Raw genomic sequence first — 18,391 nt, 5'->3', positions numbered from 1 at the left:
CACCAGATTCAGTACTGTAACAATCGTTCTGCCACATTGTCTGGAATTTAGCTTTTGTGAATGTTCACTGCAGCATACTTAGTTCTAGACTAAGTATTGTAAAATGACACAAACTTGTACGTATATTTTTGTGATTTTGATGTGCCTCTAATGAAGAAAATGGCTAGCCCTAAAAACTGATTTTATTATCAGTTCTGATGAACAATTATTTATAAACTAAGAAAATAAACTTTGATTTCCTGGAAGCATGAAATATTTTCATACTCGGGGAATGAGCAGCATGGTGTCTTTTCACCCGAGTTGTGATTTGAACCTGGATCAGCAGACGAAAGTGGGTTTTTTCAGTGACTATAAGGATATTATGTAATATTAGTTTGGGCAGTTTTATAGAATTATGAAGATTACCACACAGAATGAGATCATTTGGCCCATTGTGCCTTTACTAATGCTATCTCTTCAACTGGAACAATCTAATCTCATTTCCCTGTCCTTTCCTAATATCATTTTATATTTTTCCTTTTCACATTATTCTATTTAAATGATGCATGGTGTTTGTCTTAATAGACACATTACATTAAAATATTTTGTGGGTTAATAAACCTTGGGGGGGGAAATTTTTTTTCAAATTTCCTCTTTGTCCAGCAATAATCCCAAGTCTCTACCGACTTTATCGCTCGCTAACCAGTTGAAACAATCTTTCACTGTTCCTGACCTCAAACTATTTATCATTTTAAAAATCACTGTTAGATCATGAGATAATTATGGATCAGGAAGGTCAGTCTACCCATCTAAATTCACCCATCCAGAAAGATCCTAAAGTCCCCCCCCCCATTTGTAACATTCAGTTGTTTCTAAAAATGCTTTCTGGGTTTTGCATCCACTATTTTGTCTGGAAGACTATTTTGTACATTTGATCTTTGACATTGCATATGTTTGATGTCCATCTAAAATTTGTTTTACTGATTTGAACCAGTGCCAACTTTTGCAGTTTAATTTAGCTGTCCAGCATTTACCTTTATGTCCTTAACTATCATGTGCCTCTCTGTAAGATCCACTCTCAAATGCCACCTTTCTAGGCTAATCCCACATTTTTCCAGCCTTTTCTCAAACATTTGACACAAGGGGCTGAACTTTGCTGACCCTCAACGTTGGGATGCCGTGGCACGGGGATGGGAGTGCCTGAAAAATCCTTCTGGGAGAGGCCTGCCACAGGCCTCAATGCCGGGAAGGCCCCGCCCCATTATACTGGCAGTGGCGAGGCCTCGGGGCAGCCACCCTGCCACTTGGCAAAAGAAACGTCATTTACATTTGTTAATAAAGCTTAATGAATGCAAATTTAATCTACCTTTCAACGACGGCCATCCCACGCCGATATTCCGACCAATGGCCAGAAGTCCTGTGCCTTCGGATCTCTGCTCGGAGATCCAAGCCGTAACACTGCTGGGGAGGGGGTAGGAGTGAAATTTTCAGGGCGGGAAGGGGGTAGAAGCAGCCAAAATTAATGCGATTGGTTGAGGGGATGGTGGGAAGGGGTTGAAGGTTAAAGAAACGAAAGTTCGGGAGGAGAGGTCGATCTGAAATTTAATTTTTTTGGAAGGGATGGTAAGAGGACAAACAACAAACAAATTATTCATGAGGGGTTGGGTGAGGGATTTGAAAGTGTGAATAAAAGTTTATTTTAATAGTTTGTACAACCTGTCACTTTAAGCATTAAAATACAAAGGAAGGGCCTGAAGCCCATTAAAAATGGCACCTGTACGATGGTGTTGAACACCATTGCCGGGGACAGAGCACCCACCCCCTCTACGTCATAGGGGGCGGGCGTTACCCCCCCCCCCCTCCATGTTCATGAGCCGCTGCGCAAAATATTGCTTTTATTTTCGGCAGTGAGCTGTAAAAATACAGCCCAAGGGATAGGCCTTACATCTCTTCTCTGCATTATCTACCCACACCCCCCCCCCCCCCCCCCGATCCCCCCACCCCCTCTCTTGCGTCTCAAAGACCAGAGCGGGAGAAATTTTTCAAGGTCCTGCCTCACCACATTCTTGTATGGTCTGATTGCAACCTTTTCTGACTTATTTTCTCTCTTTTGGCTGTGGAGTTTCACATTCTACTGGCATTGTTGATTGCTGCTCTGCAGTGGTTGGGCATGTTCAGCATTAAGGCTTCTGGGTCTCTCTCAACTTCATTTCATTCTTTCTACAGTATTCATGAAGTATGGGTACTGCCTAACTTTTACATCCTATCTGCATTACTTTTTGCATGTCTGCATTAAACATCACCTACCAGTGTTTTGCCATATAAATTTTATCTAATTCATTCTGTAATTTCTGAGCTCTTTCTTCCAGTGCCCATCATAGTTTGGTTTCATCTACAAGTTTGACCACTTTGCATTGAATTTTTAAATCCACGTCAGTTATTTAAGTTAGGAATAGCATTGGTCCAAACTCCCAAACCCTGGGACATTTGAGTTTCACTAATAGTCCTTTGTGTGTAGCTTTGTCAAATGCATTTTGACGTCTAGACAAGCCATATCATAGGGCCTTGTAGTCCAATTGGGATGTTACTTCCTCAAAGAAGTCAAGGAGGTTGGTCGAATGGGATCTTCCTCTTAATACATGTTAATTGCTGTTTACTAAGCTGCTCGTATAAATGTAGTCCTCAAGTTTACTCCTGATGATTCTGCAATTTGACATGGAATGGAAACAAGATTAATAGATCCACAGTTTCCTGTATCTGGTGTCACCCATTTTGTATATGCACATCCGATTGCCCTGTTCCCAATCCATAGATGCGTCCCTGATGGTGCCTGGCTCATACTTTTCATTGCCTAACAAAACCTCCTCCTTCGTTTTTTTTCAGCAATCTTTAGGAATATATGGTATTTATAATCATTTAGTTGTTTTGAGCTTTTTTAGCTTATGATTTGCATTCATTTATATTGGTCATTGATTTATCTCCCCCTTAGCCTTCTCTGTTGCAGTGAAAAAGATCAAATTTTTGAACGCTTCGCCATAAGTTATAACCTCTTTTTCCTGTATTCTAATTAATCTATGTAGTACTGTTTTCATGGTTGTAATATCCTTTCTGCTGTGACATCCAATATCCAATTGGCCTATCCAATGCTTGTTTACAAATCCAACATTGTGCTTATTGTTTTATTCAGTCTTCTTTGGCCTCCTTATCTCGAGAGACAATGGGTAAGCGCCTGGAGGTGGTCAGTGGTGTGTGGAGCAGTGCCTGGAGTGGCTATAAAGGCCAATTCTAGAGTGACAGGCTCTTCCACAGGTGCTGCAGAAAAATTTGTTTGTCGGGGCTGTTACACAGTTGGCTCTCCCCTTGCGCTTTTGTCTTTTTTCCTGCCAACTGCTAAGTCTCTTCGACTTGCCACACTTTAGCCCCGCCTTTATGACTGCCCGCCAGCTTTGGCGAACGCAGGCAACTGACTCCCACGACTTGTGGTCAATGTCACTGGACTTCATGTCGCGTTTGCAGACGTCTTTGAAGCGGAGACATGGACGGCCGGTGGGTCTGATACCAGTGGCGAGCTCGCTGTACAATGTGTCTTTGGGGATCCTGCCATCTTCCATGCGGCTCACATGGCCAAGCCATCTCAAGCGCCGCTGACTCAGTAGTGTGTATAAGCTGGGGGATGTTGGCCGCCTCGAGGACTTCTGTGTTGGAGATACGGTTCTGCCATCTGATGTCAAGTATTCTCCGGAGGCAGCGAAGATGGAATGAATTGAGACGTCGCTCTTGGCTGACATACATTGTACAGGCCTCACTGCCATAGAGCAAGGTACTGAGGACACAGGCTTGATACACTCGGACTTTTGTGTTCTGTGTCAGTGCGCCATTTTCCCACACTCTCTTGGCCAGTCTGGACATAGCAGTGGAAGCCTTTCCCATGCGCTTGTTGATTTCTACATCGAGAGACAGAGTGATAGTTGAGCCTAGGTAGGTGAACTCTTGAACCATTTCCAGAGCGTGGTCGCCAATATTGATGGATGGAGCATTTCTGACGTCCTGCCCCATGATGTTCGTTTTCTTGAGGCTGATGGTTAGGCCAAATTCATTGCAGGCAGCCGCAAACCTGTCGATGAGACTCTGCAGGCACTCTTCAGTGTGAGATGTTAAAGCAGCATCGTCAGCAAAGAGGAGTTCCCTGATGAGGACTTTCCGTACTTTAGACTTCGCTCTTAGACGGGCAAGGTTGAACAACCTGCCACCTGATCTTGTGTGGAGGAAAATTCCTTCTTCAGAAGACTTGAACGCATGTGAAAGCAGCAGGGTGAAGAAAATCCCAAAGAGTGTGGGTGCAAGAACACAGCCCTGTTTCACGCCACTCAGGATAGGAAAGGGGTCTGATGAAGTGCCGCCATGTTGAATTGTGTCATGGAATGAGGTGATGATACTTAGTAGTTTTGGTGGACATCCAATCTTTTCTAGTAGTCTGAAGAGACCGCGTCTGCTGACGAGGCAAAGGCTTTGGTGAGATCAATGAAAGCAATGTAGAGGGGCATCTGTTGTTCACGGCATTTCTCCTGTATCTGACGAAGGGAGAACAGCATGTCAACGGTCGATCTCTCTGCACGAAAGCCACACTGTGCCTCAGGGTAGACGCGCTCGCCCAGCTTCTGGAGCCTGTTTAGAGTGACTCGAGCAAAGACTTTCCCCACTATGCTGAGCAGGGAGATTCCACGGTAGTTGTTGCAGTCACCGCGGTCACCTTTGTTTTTATAGAGGGTGATGATATTGGCATCGCGCATGTCCTGAAGTACTGCTCCCTCGTCCCAGCACAGGCATAGCAGTTCATGTAGTGCTGAGAGTATAGGAGGCTTGGCACTCTTGATTATTTCAGGGGTAATGCTGTCCTTCCCAGGGGCTTTTCCGCTGGCTAGAGAATCAATGGCATCACTGAGTTCCGATTTGCCCTTTATTCAGTACCTTAAATATAAAACTGCAGAATCTTATTTTCTTTATTATAGCCTTCTCTGCTTACATTCTCACCTTTTAAAGTTCTATGTAGTTGTAACCGTAGATCTTGCTGTTCCTTCACTCTGTTAAGAATCTTACCATTTAGGATGCACATCCTTTCACCATGTTTTCCAAGAATGTAATACATAGCATTTGTCTGCATTTGACACATATCTGCCCACTTTATAAACCCATCTGTGTCCTGCTACAATCTTCTATTTTCTTATTCATTGCTTGATATTATGAGAAAACTTTAATAAATTCTTCTTTATATCAAAAGGGAATACATGACTATTTCCAATCCACTTCTGGTGAACTTGACTTCAAGCAGTGCATTTTCTCTACTATGACAGTAAATTGATTCAGAGTTCGCACAAGGGGGAGGAATCTCTTGGCAGCAGTAGTTGTTGTTTTCAGGCTAAGCATCAATACTCGAGAATTTTGTCTTCCTGGAAGCATGGAATATGAAGTTTACTTTCTTAGTTATGAAATAGTATTTTTTCAGAAATGACACTTAAAATCAGATTTAAAGAACTGGTGCTGTGCACTTACTAAAATTAAAAATCTGGTCCCTTGAAGGGGCGCACACACAAAGCTGTTACCATTGGGGCAGGGTAGAGGAGGGTTTTACACTCTATCTGATTGTACTATACCTGATCTAAGTGGAATTGATATCACTGGCTTCCTGAATTGCAGAATTTTTCATTATCTGGGCTGATCTCTTGCTTTGTTAATACTTGCATTCACTCACACATGTATATGCACTCTAGTTGATCTTTGTTTGGGGGGGTGGGGAAACAGGGTTGGCCTTTGACATTTGTAGAAATTGTTAAAAACTCTTTTTTTTGCAGTATGACAACATCCTGATGGAGGAAGCTGCACAGATTCTTGAGATTGAAACCTTTATCCCACTCCTACTACAAGTAATGTTTCTATCAGAAGTACACTAATCACATTAGAGGCGTGGTTCGGGTATTGGTATAGCTGCGATAATTAATTTGTTCTGTCATTTTTTGGGTCACTTTTTTTTCCAAGTTAGAACAAAGCAAATAATGTACCTCATGCTGAAATTTTGCCTGTGACTGTTAAATTTAGTGATATGGGATTAATCTGTAAACCTGACTTGTCACCCATACATTCGCAGTCATCAGGAAGTTGCCGTGAACTTCAGAAGTAAAAATTAATTTATTTCAAGCAAGGCATTAACTGTCCAATTTCTTATTAAGTATTTAAATTAAACTAACAGAATAAGGGACAAACCCTTGATATGCAGTCTTGTGAAGTAGTAACTGACAGTGCGGAGATTGCTTCCAATTTCTAGCAGCGTTTTTGGGACTGGGAAGTTATTTATTTATTGTCCATTTCCCTTAGAACCCTGAAGATGGTTTTAGTAGACTGAAGCGTTGGATTATGATAGGTGATCACCACCAGCTTCCACCTGTCATTAAGAACATGGCCTTCCAAAAATATTCCAACATGGAGCAGTCCCTGTTTACACGATTTGTTCGTTTGGGCGTTCCAACAGTGGATCTTGATGCCCAGGGCAGAGCAAGAGCAAGGTAATGAAAAGGAACTTAAAGAAAGAGAGAGAAAAAAATTCCCTTCCTGGTCCTCATGTTAGATAATATTGTTAACAGTTCTCTCTCTTCAGGTGTTGTCCCTCTCTCCTTTTAAATCTGCTGTCAACACCCCTCCTTAAAAAAATCCTTAACTCCATCATCCTTGTAAACTACCATCCCATCTCCATCCTCCCTTTCCTCCCCAAAGTTCTTGAATGTGTTGTCGCCTCCCAAATCCATGCCCATCTTTCATGGAACTCCATGTTGAAGACATTCCCACCCCACCCCAACCCCCGCCACAGTACTGAAGCAGCTCTTGAAAATCACAAATTACATCCTATGTGACTGTGACAAAGGTAAACTTTCCCTCCTTGTCCTTCTCGATCAGTCTGCAGCCTTTGACACAGTTGAGCACGCCATCCTTCAACACCTCTCTTGCTGTTGTCTAGCTGCGGGGACTGCTCTCACCTGGGTCCATTCTTATCTATCTAATCGTAGCCAGACAATCACTTGTAATAGCTTCTCTTCCTGCTCCCACACCGTTAACTCTAGTTTCCCCAAGGATCTATCCTTGGCCCCCTCCTGTTTCTTGTCTACATGCTACCCTCGTCCTAAGCTTTGGGATACCCTCCCTGCACCTGTCTGCCTCTATCTCACTTTCCTCCTTTAATACACTCCTTAAAACCTACTTCTTTGACCAAGCTTTTAGTTATCTGATTGATATCTCCTTCTGTAGCTTGGTGTCATATTTTGTTTTATAATGCTCCTGTGAAGCGCCTTGGGACGTTTTATTACATTAAAGGGTGCTATATAAATATAAGTTGTTATATAGCAGATTTCATAACCTCAGGTCAATGAGATAAATGATCTGATAATCTCTCTGTCTTTGGTGGTGTTGGTCAGGACATGGAGAACTGCCCCCATTATTCTTTGAATAGTGCCATGGGAACTTTTACATCCACTTGTGGGCAGATGGGGCTTTAGTTTAACATTCCATCCAATAAACACCTCTGGCACTGCAGTACACCCTCAGTATTGCACTGAAGTGTCAGTCTAGATAACGTGTAGTTATTGTCTATGGTGGGCTCGAACCCATGACATCTGATGGAAGTAAAAATGCTATCACTGAGTCAAGGTTATTTAAGGTTTTTGAAGAAACAGCAAGCAACACTGAAAAGGAATTTGTTCATTTAAACATGTCCACTATTTAACATATGTGCATCTCTTTGCTGACTTTTTCCCTACTTTATCTTCTGTTAAGTTTGTGCAACCTCTATAACTGGCGTTACAAGAAACTAGGTAACCTTCCCCACGTCCAGATCTTACCTGAGTTTTGTGCTGCCAATGCTGGCTTAGTGTATGACTTCCAACTTATCAATGTGGAGGATTTCAACGGAATTGGTGAATCTGAGCCCAATCCATACTTTTACCAGGTAAATAGTTGTCTTAATATCATTATAATTTTAAGTGTCTATAAAACGTAATTGACAGATATTGAAGATTGAATATTGAGATATTTTGCATCCTGATTATTTTGTAGTAAAACCATTTTGACATTCTTTTAAGTAATATTCAAGAATTTGAAGAATGTTTAAGTCTTTTTTTTTTGTTTACTTCGCATTTTCTGATTTGTGTGTATAAAATCCACTGCCTGATTTTCTGAAACCACAACTGTTACTCAACTATTTGACAGAATCTTGCTGAGGCTGAATATGCAGTAGCCCTTTTTATGTACATGCGCTTGCTGGGATACCCTGCAGAGAGAATCAGCATCTTGACAACATACAATGGTCAGAAGCATTTGATTCGTGATGTTATCAATCAGCGTTGTGGTGGTAATCCTCTTATAGGACGGCCAAGCAAGGTAAGATTAATTTTCAAATCTTGTTACACAGTTGACCTGGTTTACAGTAGGATAGTGAAATATAGTGACCTTTTGCAAGTATTTAAAAAAAAAAAGTTGAACTGGTTGGAAACTGTACGGGGCAGTGCGTAAAGAGTTCACACTAATTTCCCAATTTCAACCACATTGTACAGAGAATGACTGAGTGGAGATGAGGCATCTTCCTTCAATAGGGGTGGGGGAAGGAATATTGGTGAGCACTGGGTGTTATCAATCACTTCTCTTGGTGCTTTGCTAAGAGTGGCAATGGAAGAATCCAGGTGAGAGCTGTGCAAAGGAAGTTTTTTTTTAAAGCAGCTGATAAAGATAATCTGTCTCCCCAAACTAATTTCAGCAAATTCAAGACTAAATTATTTTGTAACTAAAGACTGTACAATATTGCGATTTAAGGAATATGAAAGAATGTAATGAGCAAAAGCCAATCATTCCATTTAAGGCTGCTCCTTTCAATGGATCATGTGGATTTTGTTCTGTCGTAGTCTAACTAATGTGATACGGAGCTGCCATACTACAAAAAGTATTTCATCATCTGTGCATATACTTATTTCTGTAACCAGCTTTCATAAGTTACTACAAATACCTATTACTCTGTCAAAGAATACTAAACCATGTATACATTAAAGCAGCTATATGCAATCCAAATAGAGTGCCTTTAGGTGACCATGGAAATTGTTCTGTTCCTCACTGTTGCTACTTCACCACCACCTCCCCCCCAAGTTTTCAGTTAGAAAGTGCAGATTTTTTTTCTTCTTCCAGGTGACCACAGTGGACAGATTCCAGGGACAACAGAATGACTATATTATCCTCTCGTTAGTACGAACTAAAGCTGTTGGACATCTCAGGTATGGCGTGTGGAATGATTTTAGGTCACTAATGAGCTACAAGATGAGACTGTACTGAATGACACCATTACAAGACTCATGCAAATATTCACAAATAAAGTACTTTAAGCATCTTAAAATAAATAGTTCATGTGATCACATCATTTGAATCTTGGGAGTCTTTTTAGTGGGTTTACTTTAAAGCCTTCATTATCAGCTATATCCTGCATATTCTTGAACATTGCTGCATGGTCTGATCGATTTTCTTTTATATCAATTTTCAGAAATGCCTTTCATATCATAAACACAGCGCACAATTTCATTAAAATCAGCAGGGCACTACTGTTCACTGTTTCAAAAGAAATAAGATATTATTTTCACTGGCTTGTAAAAATATTTTAGATAACTGATGAAATACGGTAGAAATGTACTGAAACATTGTAACTTGTTGGGATCATCGTTTTTTTAAAGTTATTTTTATAAAATAGAAAAATGTTTAAATGCTAGAAATCTGGTTTGGAATTTAAAAAATGATAGCAATGTTAACCCATCTTTTTCTTTCAGCTGCTGATCTGTCCTGTATTTTTAGCATTTTAAACTTTTATATATAATCTGTTTTTGTGCTGTTTAAAATAAATGGAAACTCCCTTTTCAATAATGGTTAATCTTCCCTTCACGCAACAATTATAATTCTACTGGCAATACTGATTAGCACCAAGGATGGTTGTCTGTCAGTAATCTAGGTAGATAAGTGGAGACTAAATATGTTTTTTTTGATTTCCAAAATATACTTTATTCATAAAAATCTGTAAAAATTACATTCCCAAACAGTTTAAAACAGCATCAAGTCACAAAATACAAACAGTGCAAAGGTGATCAGTTTCCTTCTATACAATCATGAGTTGCCTCACAACCCTTCCATTTCATTGTCATGCCATATACATTTTTACATTTACAGCACACAAAATTTTCCTGATACAGTTCGAGGGGTTTCCCATGGATCCAGCCCCTCAGTTCAGCTTGGTGGGGGGACCTGACACTGTGGCCTTTCCCCATTGAGCCTTTGCTGCGGCTGTAGTGCCCCAAGCTGTAGTGCGTCCCTCAGCACGTAGTCCTGGACCTTGGAATGTGCCAGTCTGCAACATTCGGTCGTGGACAACTCTTTGCGCTGGAAGACCAGCACGTTTCGGGCAGACCAAAGGGCGTCTTTCACCGAATTGATAGTCCTCCAGCAGCAGTTGATGTTTGTCTCGGTGTGGGTCCCTGGGAACAGCCCGTAGAGCACAGACTCCTGTGTTACAGAGCTGCTTGGGATGAACCTCGACAAAAACCACTGCATCTCTTTCCACACCTGCTTTGCAAAGACACATTCCAGGAGGGGGTGGGCAACCGTCTCTTCCCCACCACAGCCACTGCGGGGGCATTGCGCGGAGGGGGCGAGACTTCGGGCGTGCAGGAAGGATCTGACGGGGAGGGCTCTTCTCACCACCAGCCAAGCGACATCTTGGTGCTTGTTTGAAAGTTCTGGTGATGAGGCATTCCGCCAAATGACTTTGGCAGTCTGCTCGGGGAACCATCCGACAGGATCCCCCGTCTCCTTTTCCCGTCGGGCCTTGAGGACATTCCGTGCAGACCACTGCCTGATGGATCGGTGGTCAAATATGTTCATAACAGATGTATATCTATGGTGGTAGGATAGTACTTCAGTAGCAAGCTGGGCGGCACAGTGGCGCAGTGGTTAGCACCGCAGCCTCACAGCTCCAGTGACCCGGGTTCAATTCTGGGTACTGCCTGTGTGGAGTTTGCAAGTTCTCCCTGTGTCTGCGTGGGTTTCCTCCGGGTGCTCCGGTTTCCTCCCACATGCCAAAGACTTGCCGGTTGATAGGTAAATTGGCCATTATAAATTGTCCCTAGTATAAGTAGGTGATAGAGAAATATAGGAATAGATAGGGATGTGGTAGGAATATGGAATTAGTGTAGGATTAGTATAAATGGGTGGTTGATGGTCGGCACAGACTCGGTGGGCCGGAGGGCCTGTTTCAGTGCTGTATCTCTTAAAAAAAAAAACTATGTGAGCACATTTCTTCAAAACACATCACAGTCAAAGGGCCCTGGGTCAATTCCATATGAAACACTTGAACCCTGGATATAATTTACAAAAGACTCATTTGGCACCTGAAAATTGAAAATCATCAAGTCTAAATGGTAACACTGGTGTGAGAAACAAAAGCTGCTGAATTAAAATTAAACCAGCTCTGCTTTTTATAGGTTGTTTGTGCTATGAAAAATGTAGCTATTGATTGTGATCCTTAGTGAGAAAGGTATTCCTATTTATTTTCATTTTCATTTGTCTCAATATAATTTAAATGCATTAAGCATCTTTAGAAGTGCCAATAAAATTAGATGGACTATATCTCATGTTAAGGGATTGGGGAACCTGTCAAAGTATGTTATGAACTTTCTCATGAATAAGTTTCCCTGCTTTAAAAATTGTGTAGTTTTAATGTTATTTTAAGCTAAACCCATCATTCCTCCACTTGACTAGAAAATCTGTGTGCTATTTTTGTTCATGACTAGAAGAGTTATTTTGCCAGTTATATGATAGAGTTCACGTATGATTGAAATGACACCTTAAATTTGGGGGGGTGGTGGGAGGGGAGTTCCAATTTCTTCCCTTTCTGGAAAGTCTCATTATCTATCACACAATTATGCTCCCACCTCACCCTGTTCGAGATGCTCCAATCCAGCTTTTATCTTGCTCACAGAATATACACCACAATGGTCAAAGTCACCAGTGACATCCTGTGTGACTGTGACCCCAGTGTGCCCTGTCTCCTCATCCCCCATCTCCATCCCAGCTGTCCATTGACTACTGCATTCTATCAAATATCTCCTCCACATTCTCCTCTGTGGCACTGTTCCCATATGGTTCTACTTTTCCTGTTCCATCACCTTTTAACAATTTCTTCCTTATCCCCTCCTGTGCTCACACAGCCACTTCTGCTGTAACCCACTGTCTACCCGACCAGCTCGGTGACACTATCTATAATATGGAGTCAGCTCTCTCGCGTATAGAGCAGTGACAGTCAGTTGTGCCTACCAACTCCTCTGTTAATACCTATGTCTTTCCACGCTGTCTCTAATTTCTACCTGACATTAAGACTTGGATGAGTGAAAACTCCTCCAGCTAGATGTTGACAAAACCTCTTCTGCTCCCACAAACACTGACATGTCTCTAGGCTCAACTCCGTCAACCTCCCCACTTGTCACCTCACAAAGGTCCTGAGGTGCAGATTCTTCGTGTACTCCTCAATTCCTGTGCCACTTCCTCCCCACACCCGATCAATTACAAAAGCCACTTTCTTTCATCTCCTGACCATTGCCTGCCTCTGCCCTATTCTCACCCCGCCACTGAAACTCTGATCTGCGCCCTTGAAGATTTTCGATGTGCTTCTTGCTAATCTTCCCACTTGCGTTCTCCACAAACTGCAGCTCATCCAGAATGCAGTGGCCCATGTTCTGAACCTCACCAACCCCCATATTCCCAGCCTTGCCAAGTTCCCGTGGCTTCCAGTGCCAGCAGAGAACTGACAAAGATCCTTGTTTATACATTCTGGTCTCTCTGGAACCTCGCTGTTCTCTACCTCCCAGATCTCTTCAAGTTCTCTTTGTTCATTGAGCCCTCTGGCGCCAGATTATTACTTGCTTCCAGTTCCGTTGTTAACAGCCGATATTTCGGTTGCTATACTCCTACGCTCTGGAATTCCCCCTCTCAACATCTCCACTTTATCACAACCCTCTCTGCTTTCAAAGTTTTCCTATGAGCTTTATCTTTAAAAGCATGTTTGGTGTCTACTTGTCCAATTTCCTGTGAAAGGTTGCATGTGTTTTATTTTATGTTGATGAGTCTGGATGGTCTTACCCCCAGGATTCATAGGATGAGTAGCATCAGTGCTCTTCATGAGGATAACGTGTCAGAAAATACGAGTCTGGCATGGCCAATATCAGCTGTTTGTCATGGGAATCTTGATGTTGATTACTACGTACTAAAAAGTTCTAGCAACTCATGCAATCTGTTGCTTTTTGAATCCACAATATGATTAGAGGGCTGTTGCAAAATGGAGATGATAAGAGAGTGAGTTTCAGCGAGTAGGAGTATAGTGACTGAAATATTGGCTGCTGGAGCTGGAAACAAGTAATAGTCTGGCGCTGGAGAAGTTGACAAATGAAAATAACCTAAATGTCAGGGAGGTAGAAAAGAGTGAGATGACAGAAAGACCTGAATGCAGGAGAAGTTCAGGAGCATAGCTAATTAAAATAGAAACTCGATTTGTAATGAAAACCCATGTTGCCTAATATTAAAATTATATTAAATTGTAAACCATGATGTACTGCAGTGTTTGAATCTTACTGTGACTGACCTAAATGGTGTGTCACAGATAACTGGTGGTTGAGCGAGCGAATGATGAACATTGCTGTATGACCACTAGTTATCAGCTTGTGATTTTAGGTTTAGATTGCAAAACTGGTGACAGCATTGTGTTCAGATCATCCTTGCTGAAATGACATTTAGTCTTTGTAATATTTTATTTATTTTATGCTGGGTAGTTTTTCTACAGCAGTAAGCTTTGTTGCAATAACCAGGATATTAACCTTTTCACTACTTTTTTTTAATCCAGAGATGTTCGGCGATTAGTTGTTGCCATGTCAAGAGCCAGACTTGGGCTGTACATCTTTGCAAGAGTATCGCTCTTCCAGAACTGCTTTGAGCTTACTCCAGCCTTTAATCAGCTGACCGCTCGACCACTCCAGCTACACATTGTGCCATCTGAGTATCACCCGACTGACAGAAGGGTAACTTTTATTAAATGACCAACAATTTTCCTTTACGACTTGACTTTTAGCAGTAATTTTGAAATTGTTCTGTTATAACCATTGGCAACATTTGTTCTTTTTCCAGAATGCCAATATTCCAACCCATTTAGTACAAATTATCAAAAACATGCCTGAGATGGCCAACTTTGTTTACAATATGTACATGCAGATGATTCAGAATATGCACCAATACAGAAAGGTAAAGAGCTGTTTATATTTCCTCCTTGGTTCTGTGTTCTTGCAGTTAAAGTCTCTATTTTCGGTGAGCAATAAGCTCTCAACTAGATGACAGGAGCTTTAAGGTCAGGGGATTTGTGCCAGTAGCTTATAAAATTAAGAACAAAACTAATTTGCCTGTTCATTTCTTTTGTATGTCTGCCTTTCTCAAATATACACACATATCTTCAAAATTCTGCTATTAGAGGTTTTAATAAGTTAAGATGCATGTATCATATTCCTTTTTTTGATTTTCAACTTATATCTGAAATGGGTGTTCCTCCATCACATTCCTGGCATATAGAAAGTGTTATTAATTTACAGGCAGCAATATATAGTATTTTTCAAGCCTACAGCGCATATGAAATAATTAACTTGATCTATACATGTATGACAATAACTGCCTCAAATGCATCTTACTGGATAAATATAATGTTAAAGGCATTATATAAATACAAGTTGTTAAGTCGTTTGACTCAAAAAGTGGTTTTGGGACACTGCAACTGTAATAGACTATGGGGTAGTACAAATGTGAGGCAGAATGATAAAATAACCTCAATAGTTTGTGTTTTATATTTTTACTGCAATGTTCGTCCTATGAATTTGAGAAGTATTTAAATTTGGCAATTTGCAATTACATCCTTTTTTCTTTCTATACTGATAATTTCTCCATTTAATGAGGGAAAACCTGATGGCTTCACAAGGCTTTTCAATAAAATTTGCATGCATTTGAGTTGTTTACGCTCTTATGTTTTTGATGTTGCCGTGTTTGCTTCGTCAAGTTGCAGATTGTCAAACTTGCCTCATTTACACTGCAATGAAGAAATGGAAATGGTGGAAAATAATTGTACCAGAAAATGCATGCTTAACTTTTAAGATACGGACTAAATGTAGAAGCTCAGTAAGTGCTGGTTTGAGATTGACTGGAGTGGGGAAACTAGCTTTCGTTTACTCCTTTCCTTTCTCACCATGCTGTCTATTTTCAGTTGCAGTTAGATGCAGTGTTCTGATCTGGGTATGTATTTGCACGGGACAGGGCAGATTTGAAAAGTTAGGACCCCATAATGAATATGGGGCTACAGCATCAAATTTGGGATGTCCTGATAACGATAACATTGCCAAATATGGATTTGTACATTTACAAGCCTGGAGATTGCTGGTTGTCTCAACAGCTGTTGCATCTAGTTATGTTTCCACAGTTGTTTCAAGTTTCTTTGATATTAACAGAGCCATTACGTCAGTACAGTGTACCCATCAACAATTGTCATATTAGTACAAATATTCATTAAATACTCTTTTTATATTTTTCTCTACAGCAGTTACTTCCACCACCAGTCCCCAAATCAATTGAAGAGCCAGCTCCAGTTCCAGATATCAAGAATGTAGAAGAAACTGAAGAGTTGATTCCTGAGAATAAGGATGAAGAATATAAACAAATGCCTGAACATCCTGGCAGGGACAGTGATAGTGAGGGCAGTGGAGCAGAAGAAGACAAAGAAAGCTAATGGTTCTTTGTTCCAAAAATCACATCTGTAACCTGAAAGAACAGTTTTCGATCCCAGTGAATGAACATATGAAAGTTTGGCATCTCCTTGTAGAAGTGTCCAGATTATTTATAAAAAGCATTGATCGATATTCACCAGCGTTGTCATGTGGGTTGCAGGAAATAGTTTCAGTTCTAATTATGTGGGGTTGAGCAATCTATTTTGTATTATCAAAGGCGTTTTCATAAATTTTTGTAAAAATGTTTCTCACTATGAGCGTCTTATATTAATCTAAACTAATAAATTTTGGACCTGTATACTACATTTCATAAACTGCAGGATTATCATATTTTCAAAGCAAAGTATGCAAGAGACATGAATGAAATCCAGAGTGAGTTCAACTACAGAAGAAAGACGGTGCATGCTAATGCTATTCCAAATTCATTTAGCATGACTATTTCTTGAGTGTGAATCTAAATTCAACTTAATAATTTATCTTTTCCCTTAATTGGTGACTGACCTACTGTGTATTTCCAGAAGTTAAACTTTAAATGACTTGAGAGCAGAGGTAGGAGCATTCACACACTCAATACTTTTAAATCCATCCCAGGTGAGTTTAAAAAAGTGCCCGCAAACACTGTTTCTGCCAAAATTAATTGGACTGGACCAGATGAGCTACATACCAGAGTATTGAAGAGGTGGCTATAGAGATAGTGGATGCATTAGTGGTTATCTTTCAAAATTCTATACATTCTGGAAGGGTTCCTGCAGACTGGAAAGTAGCAAATGTAACCCCACTATTTAAGAAGGGAGCAAGAGAGAAAACAGAGAACTACAGACCTGTTAGTTTGACATCAGTAGTAGGAAAAATGTTAGAATCTATCATAAAGGATGAGATAACTGGACACTTGAAAAATAATGTGATTGGGCAGTATCAACATGGATTTGTGAAAGGGAAATCATGGAGTTTTTTGAAGATGTTACTTGTAGCATAGATGAAGGAGAATCAGTGGATATGGTGTATTTGGATTTTCAGAAGGCTTTTGATATGGTCCCACACAATAGGTTAGCAAAAAAAATTACAGCACATGGGATTGGGGGTAATATACTGCAATGGATTGAGAATTGGTTAACAGAAAGAAAGCAGAAAGTAATGGGTCATTCTCAGAATGGCAGGCTGTTACTAGTGGGGTACTGCACGGATCAGTGCTTATGCCACAGCTGTTTACAATCTATATAAATGATTTGGATATGGGGACCAATTGTAATATTTCCAAATTTGTGGATGGCGCTAAACTATGTGGGAATGTGAGTTATGAGGAGGGTGCAAGGAGGCTTCAAGGGCATTTGGACAGGCTAAGTGAATGGGCAAGCACATGGCAGATGGAATATAATGTGAATATGTGAAGTGATCCATTTGGGTAGAAAAAAACAAAGGCAGAGTATTTCTTAAATGGTGAGAGGTTGGGAAGTGTTGATGTCTAAAGAGACCTGGATGTTCTTGTTCATGAGTCACTGAAAGCTAGTATGCAGATGCAGCAAGCAATTAAGAAGGCAAATGGTATGTTGGCCTTCATTGCAAGGGGATTTGAGTACAGGAGTAAAGAGGTATTGCTGCAATTGTATAAAGCCTTGGTGAGACTGCACTTGGAGTATTGTGTACAGTTTTGGTCTCCTTCTCTAAGGAAGGATATACTTGCCGTAGAGGGAGTGCAATGGAGGTTCACCAGACTAATCGCTGGGCTGGCAGGATTGTCTTATGAGGAGAGATGCTGAAACTGGGCCTGTATTCTCTAGAGTTTCAAAGAATGAGAGGTGATCTCCTTGAAACTTACCAAATTCTTACAGGGTGTGACAGGGTAGATGTGGCTAGGATGTTTCCTCTGGCTGGTGAGTCTAGAACAAGGGAACACACAGTCTCCGAATAAGGGGCAGGACATTTAAGACTGAGATGAGGAGGAATTTCTTTACTTAGAGGGTGGTGAATCTGTGGAATTCTCTACCCCAGAGGGCTGTGGAAGCTTGATCATTGAGCATGTTCATGATAGAAATCGATAGATTTCTGAATACTAATAACATCAAGTGATATGGGAATAGTGGGGAAAAATGGTGTAGAGGCAGATGATCAGTCATTATCTGTTTGAATGGCGGAGCATGGTTGATGGGCCAAATGGCCTACTGCTCCTATTTCCTATGATAAAAGGCACTCTTAAATATATGAAAGGACCTGAAATTGCAGAAATGGTGAGTTTGGAGGCAAACACCATGATCAGGAGCATCGCTGTATATTTGAGCTGCAAATTATTAGAATGTCCATGTGATGTAGTTTCAGATAGACATTACCTGAATAGAGATAAGCCAGAGGATAGCCAACCTTGGGATTCTTCAATATAGACCTACAAGGTACAAACTCAAGTTCTGTGATCAAGTCAGAGAGTTTATTAAGTTAACTAAGATTTACAACGTTAATATTTAACAACAGCAGTAGGTATGCAGCAACACTCACTACCGGTTCTTGCTTCTGAGCTCGGTGGGGCACGGACTACTCCTCCTCTT

General features: G+C 40.9%; 1 protein-coding gene across 3 annotated transcripts in view; it reads left to right on the top strand.

Annotated features, from left to right (window-relative positions):
• The window catches only part of aqr (aquarius intron-binding spliceosomal factor), an 86,312-nt gene extending 70,166 nt beyond the window's left edge, over nt 1-16,146 (top strand). For all 3 annotated transcript variants that reach the window (XM_068039379.1, XM_068039381.1, XM_068039382.1), the window contains exons 29-36: nt 5,829-5,900; nt 6,349-6,536; nt 7,798-7,969; nt 8,230-8,400; nt 9,196-9,281; nt 13,940-14,114; nt 14,221-14,334; nt 15,668-16,146. In XM_068039379.1, coding sequence (XP_067895480.1) covers nt 5,829-5,900; nt 6,349-6,536; nt 7,798-7,969; nt 8,230-8,400; nt 9,196-9,281; nt 13,940-14,114; nt 14,221-14,334; nt 15,668-15,856 — 1,167 coding nt within the window. In that variant the 3' untranslated portion in view covers nt 15,857-16,146. The remainder of the gene's footprint in view (nt 1-5,828; nt 5,901-6,348; nt 6,537-7,797; nt 7,970-8,229; nt 8,401-9,195; nt 9,282-13,939; nt 14,115-14,220; nt 14,335-15,667) is intronic.
• Nucleotides 16,147-18,391: the final 2,245 nt, after the last annotated feature.

Source organism: Heterodontus francisci, chromosome 9 (genome assembly GCF_036365525.1).
Source record: "Heterodontus francisci isolate sHetFra1 chromosome 9, sHetFra1.hap1, whole genome shotgun sequence".
Classification (NCBI taxonomy): Eukaryota; Metazoa; Chordata; class Chondrichthyes; order Heterodontiformes; family Heterodontidae; genus Heterodontus; species Heterodontus francisci.
The sequence above is the reverse complement of the archived record's forward strand: the minus strand, read 5'-3'. Positions and strand labels throughout refer to the sequence as shown.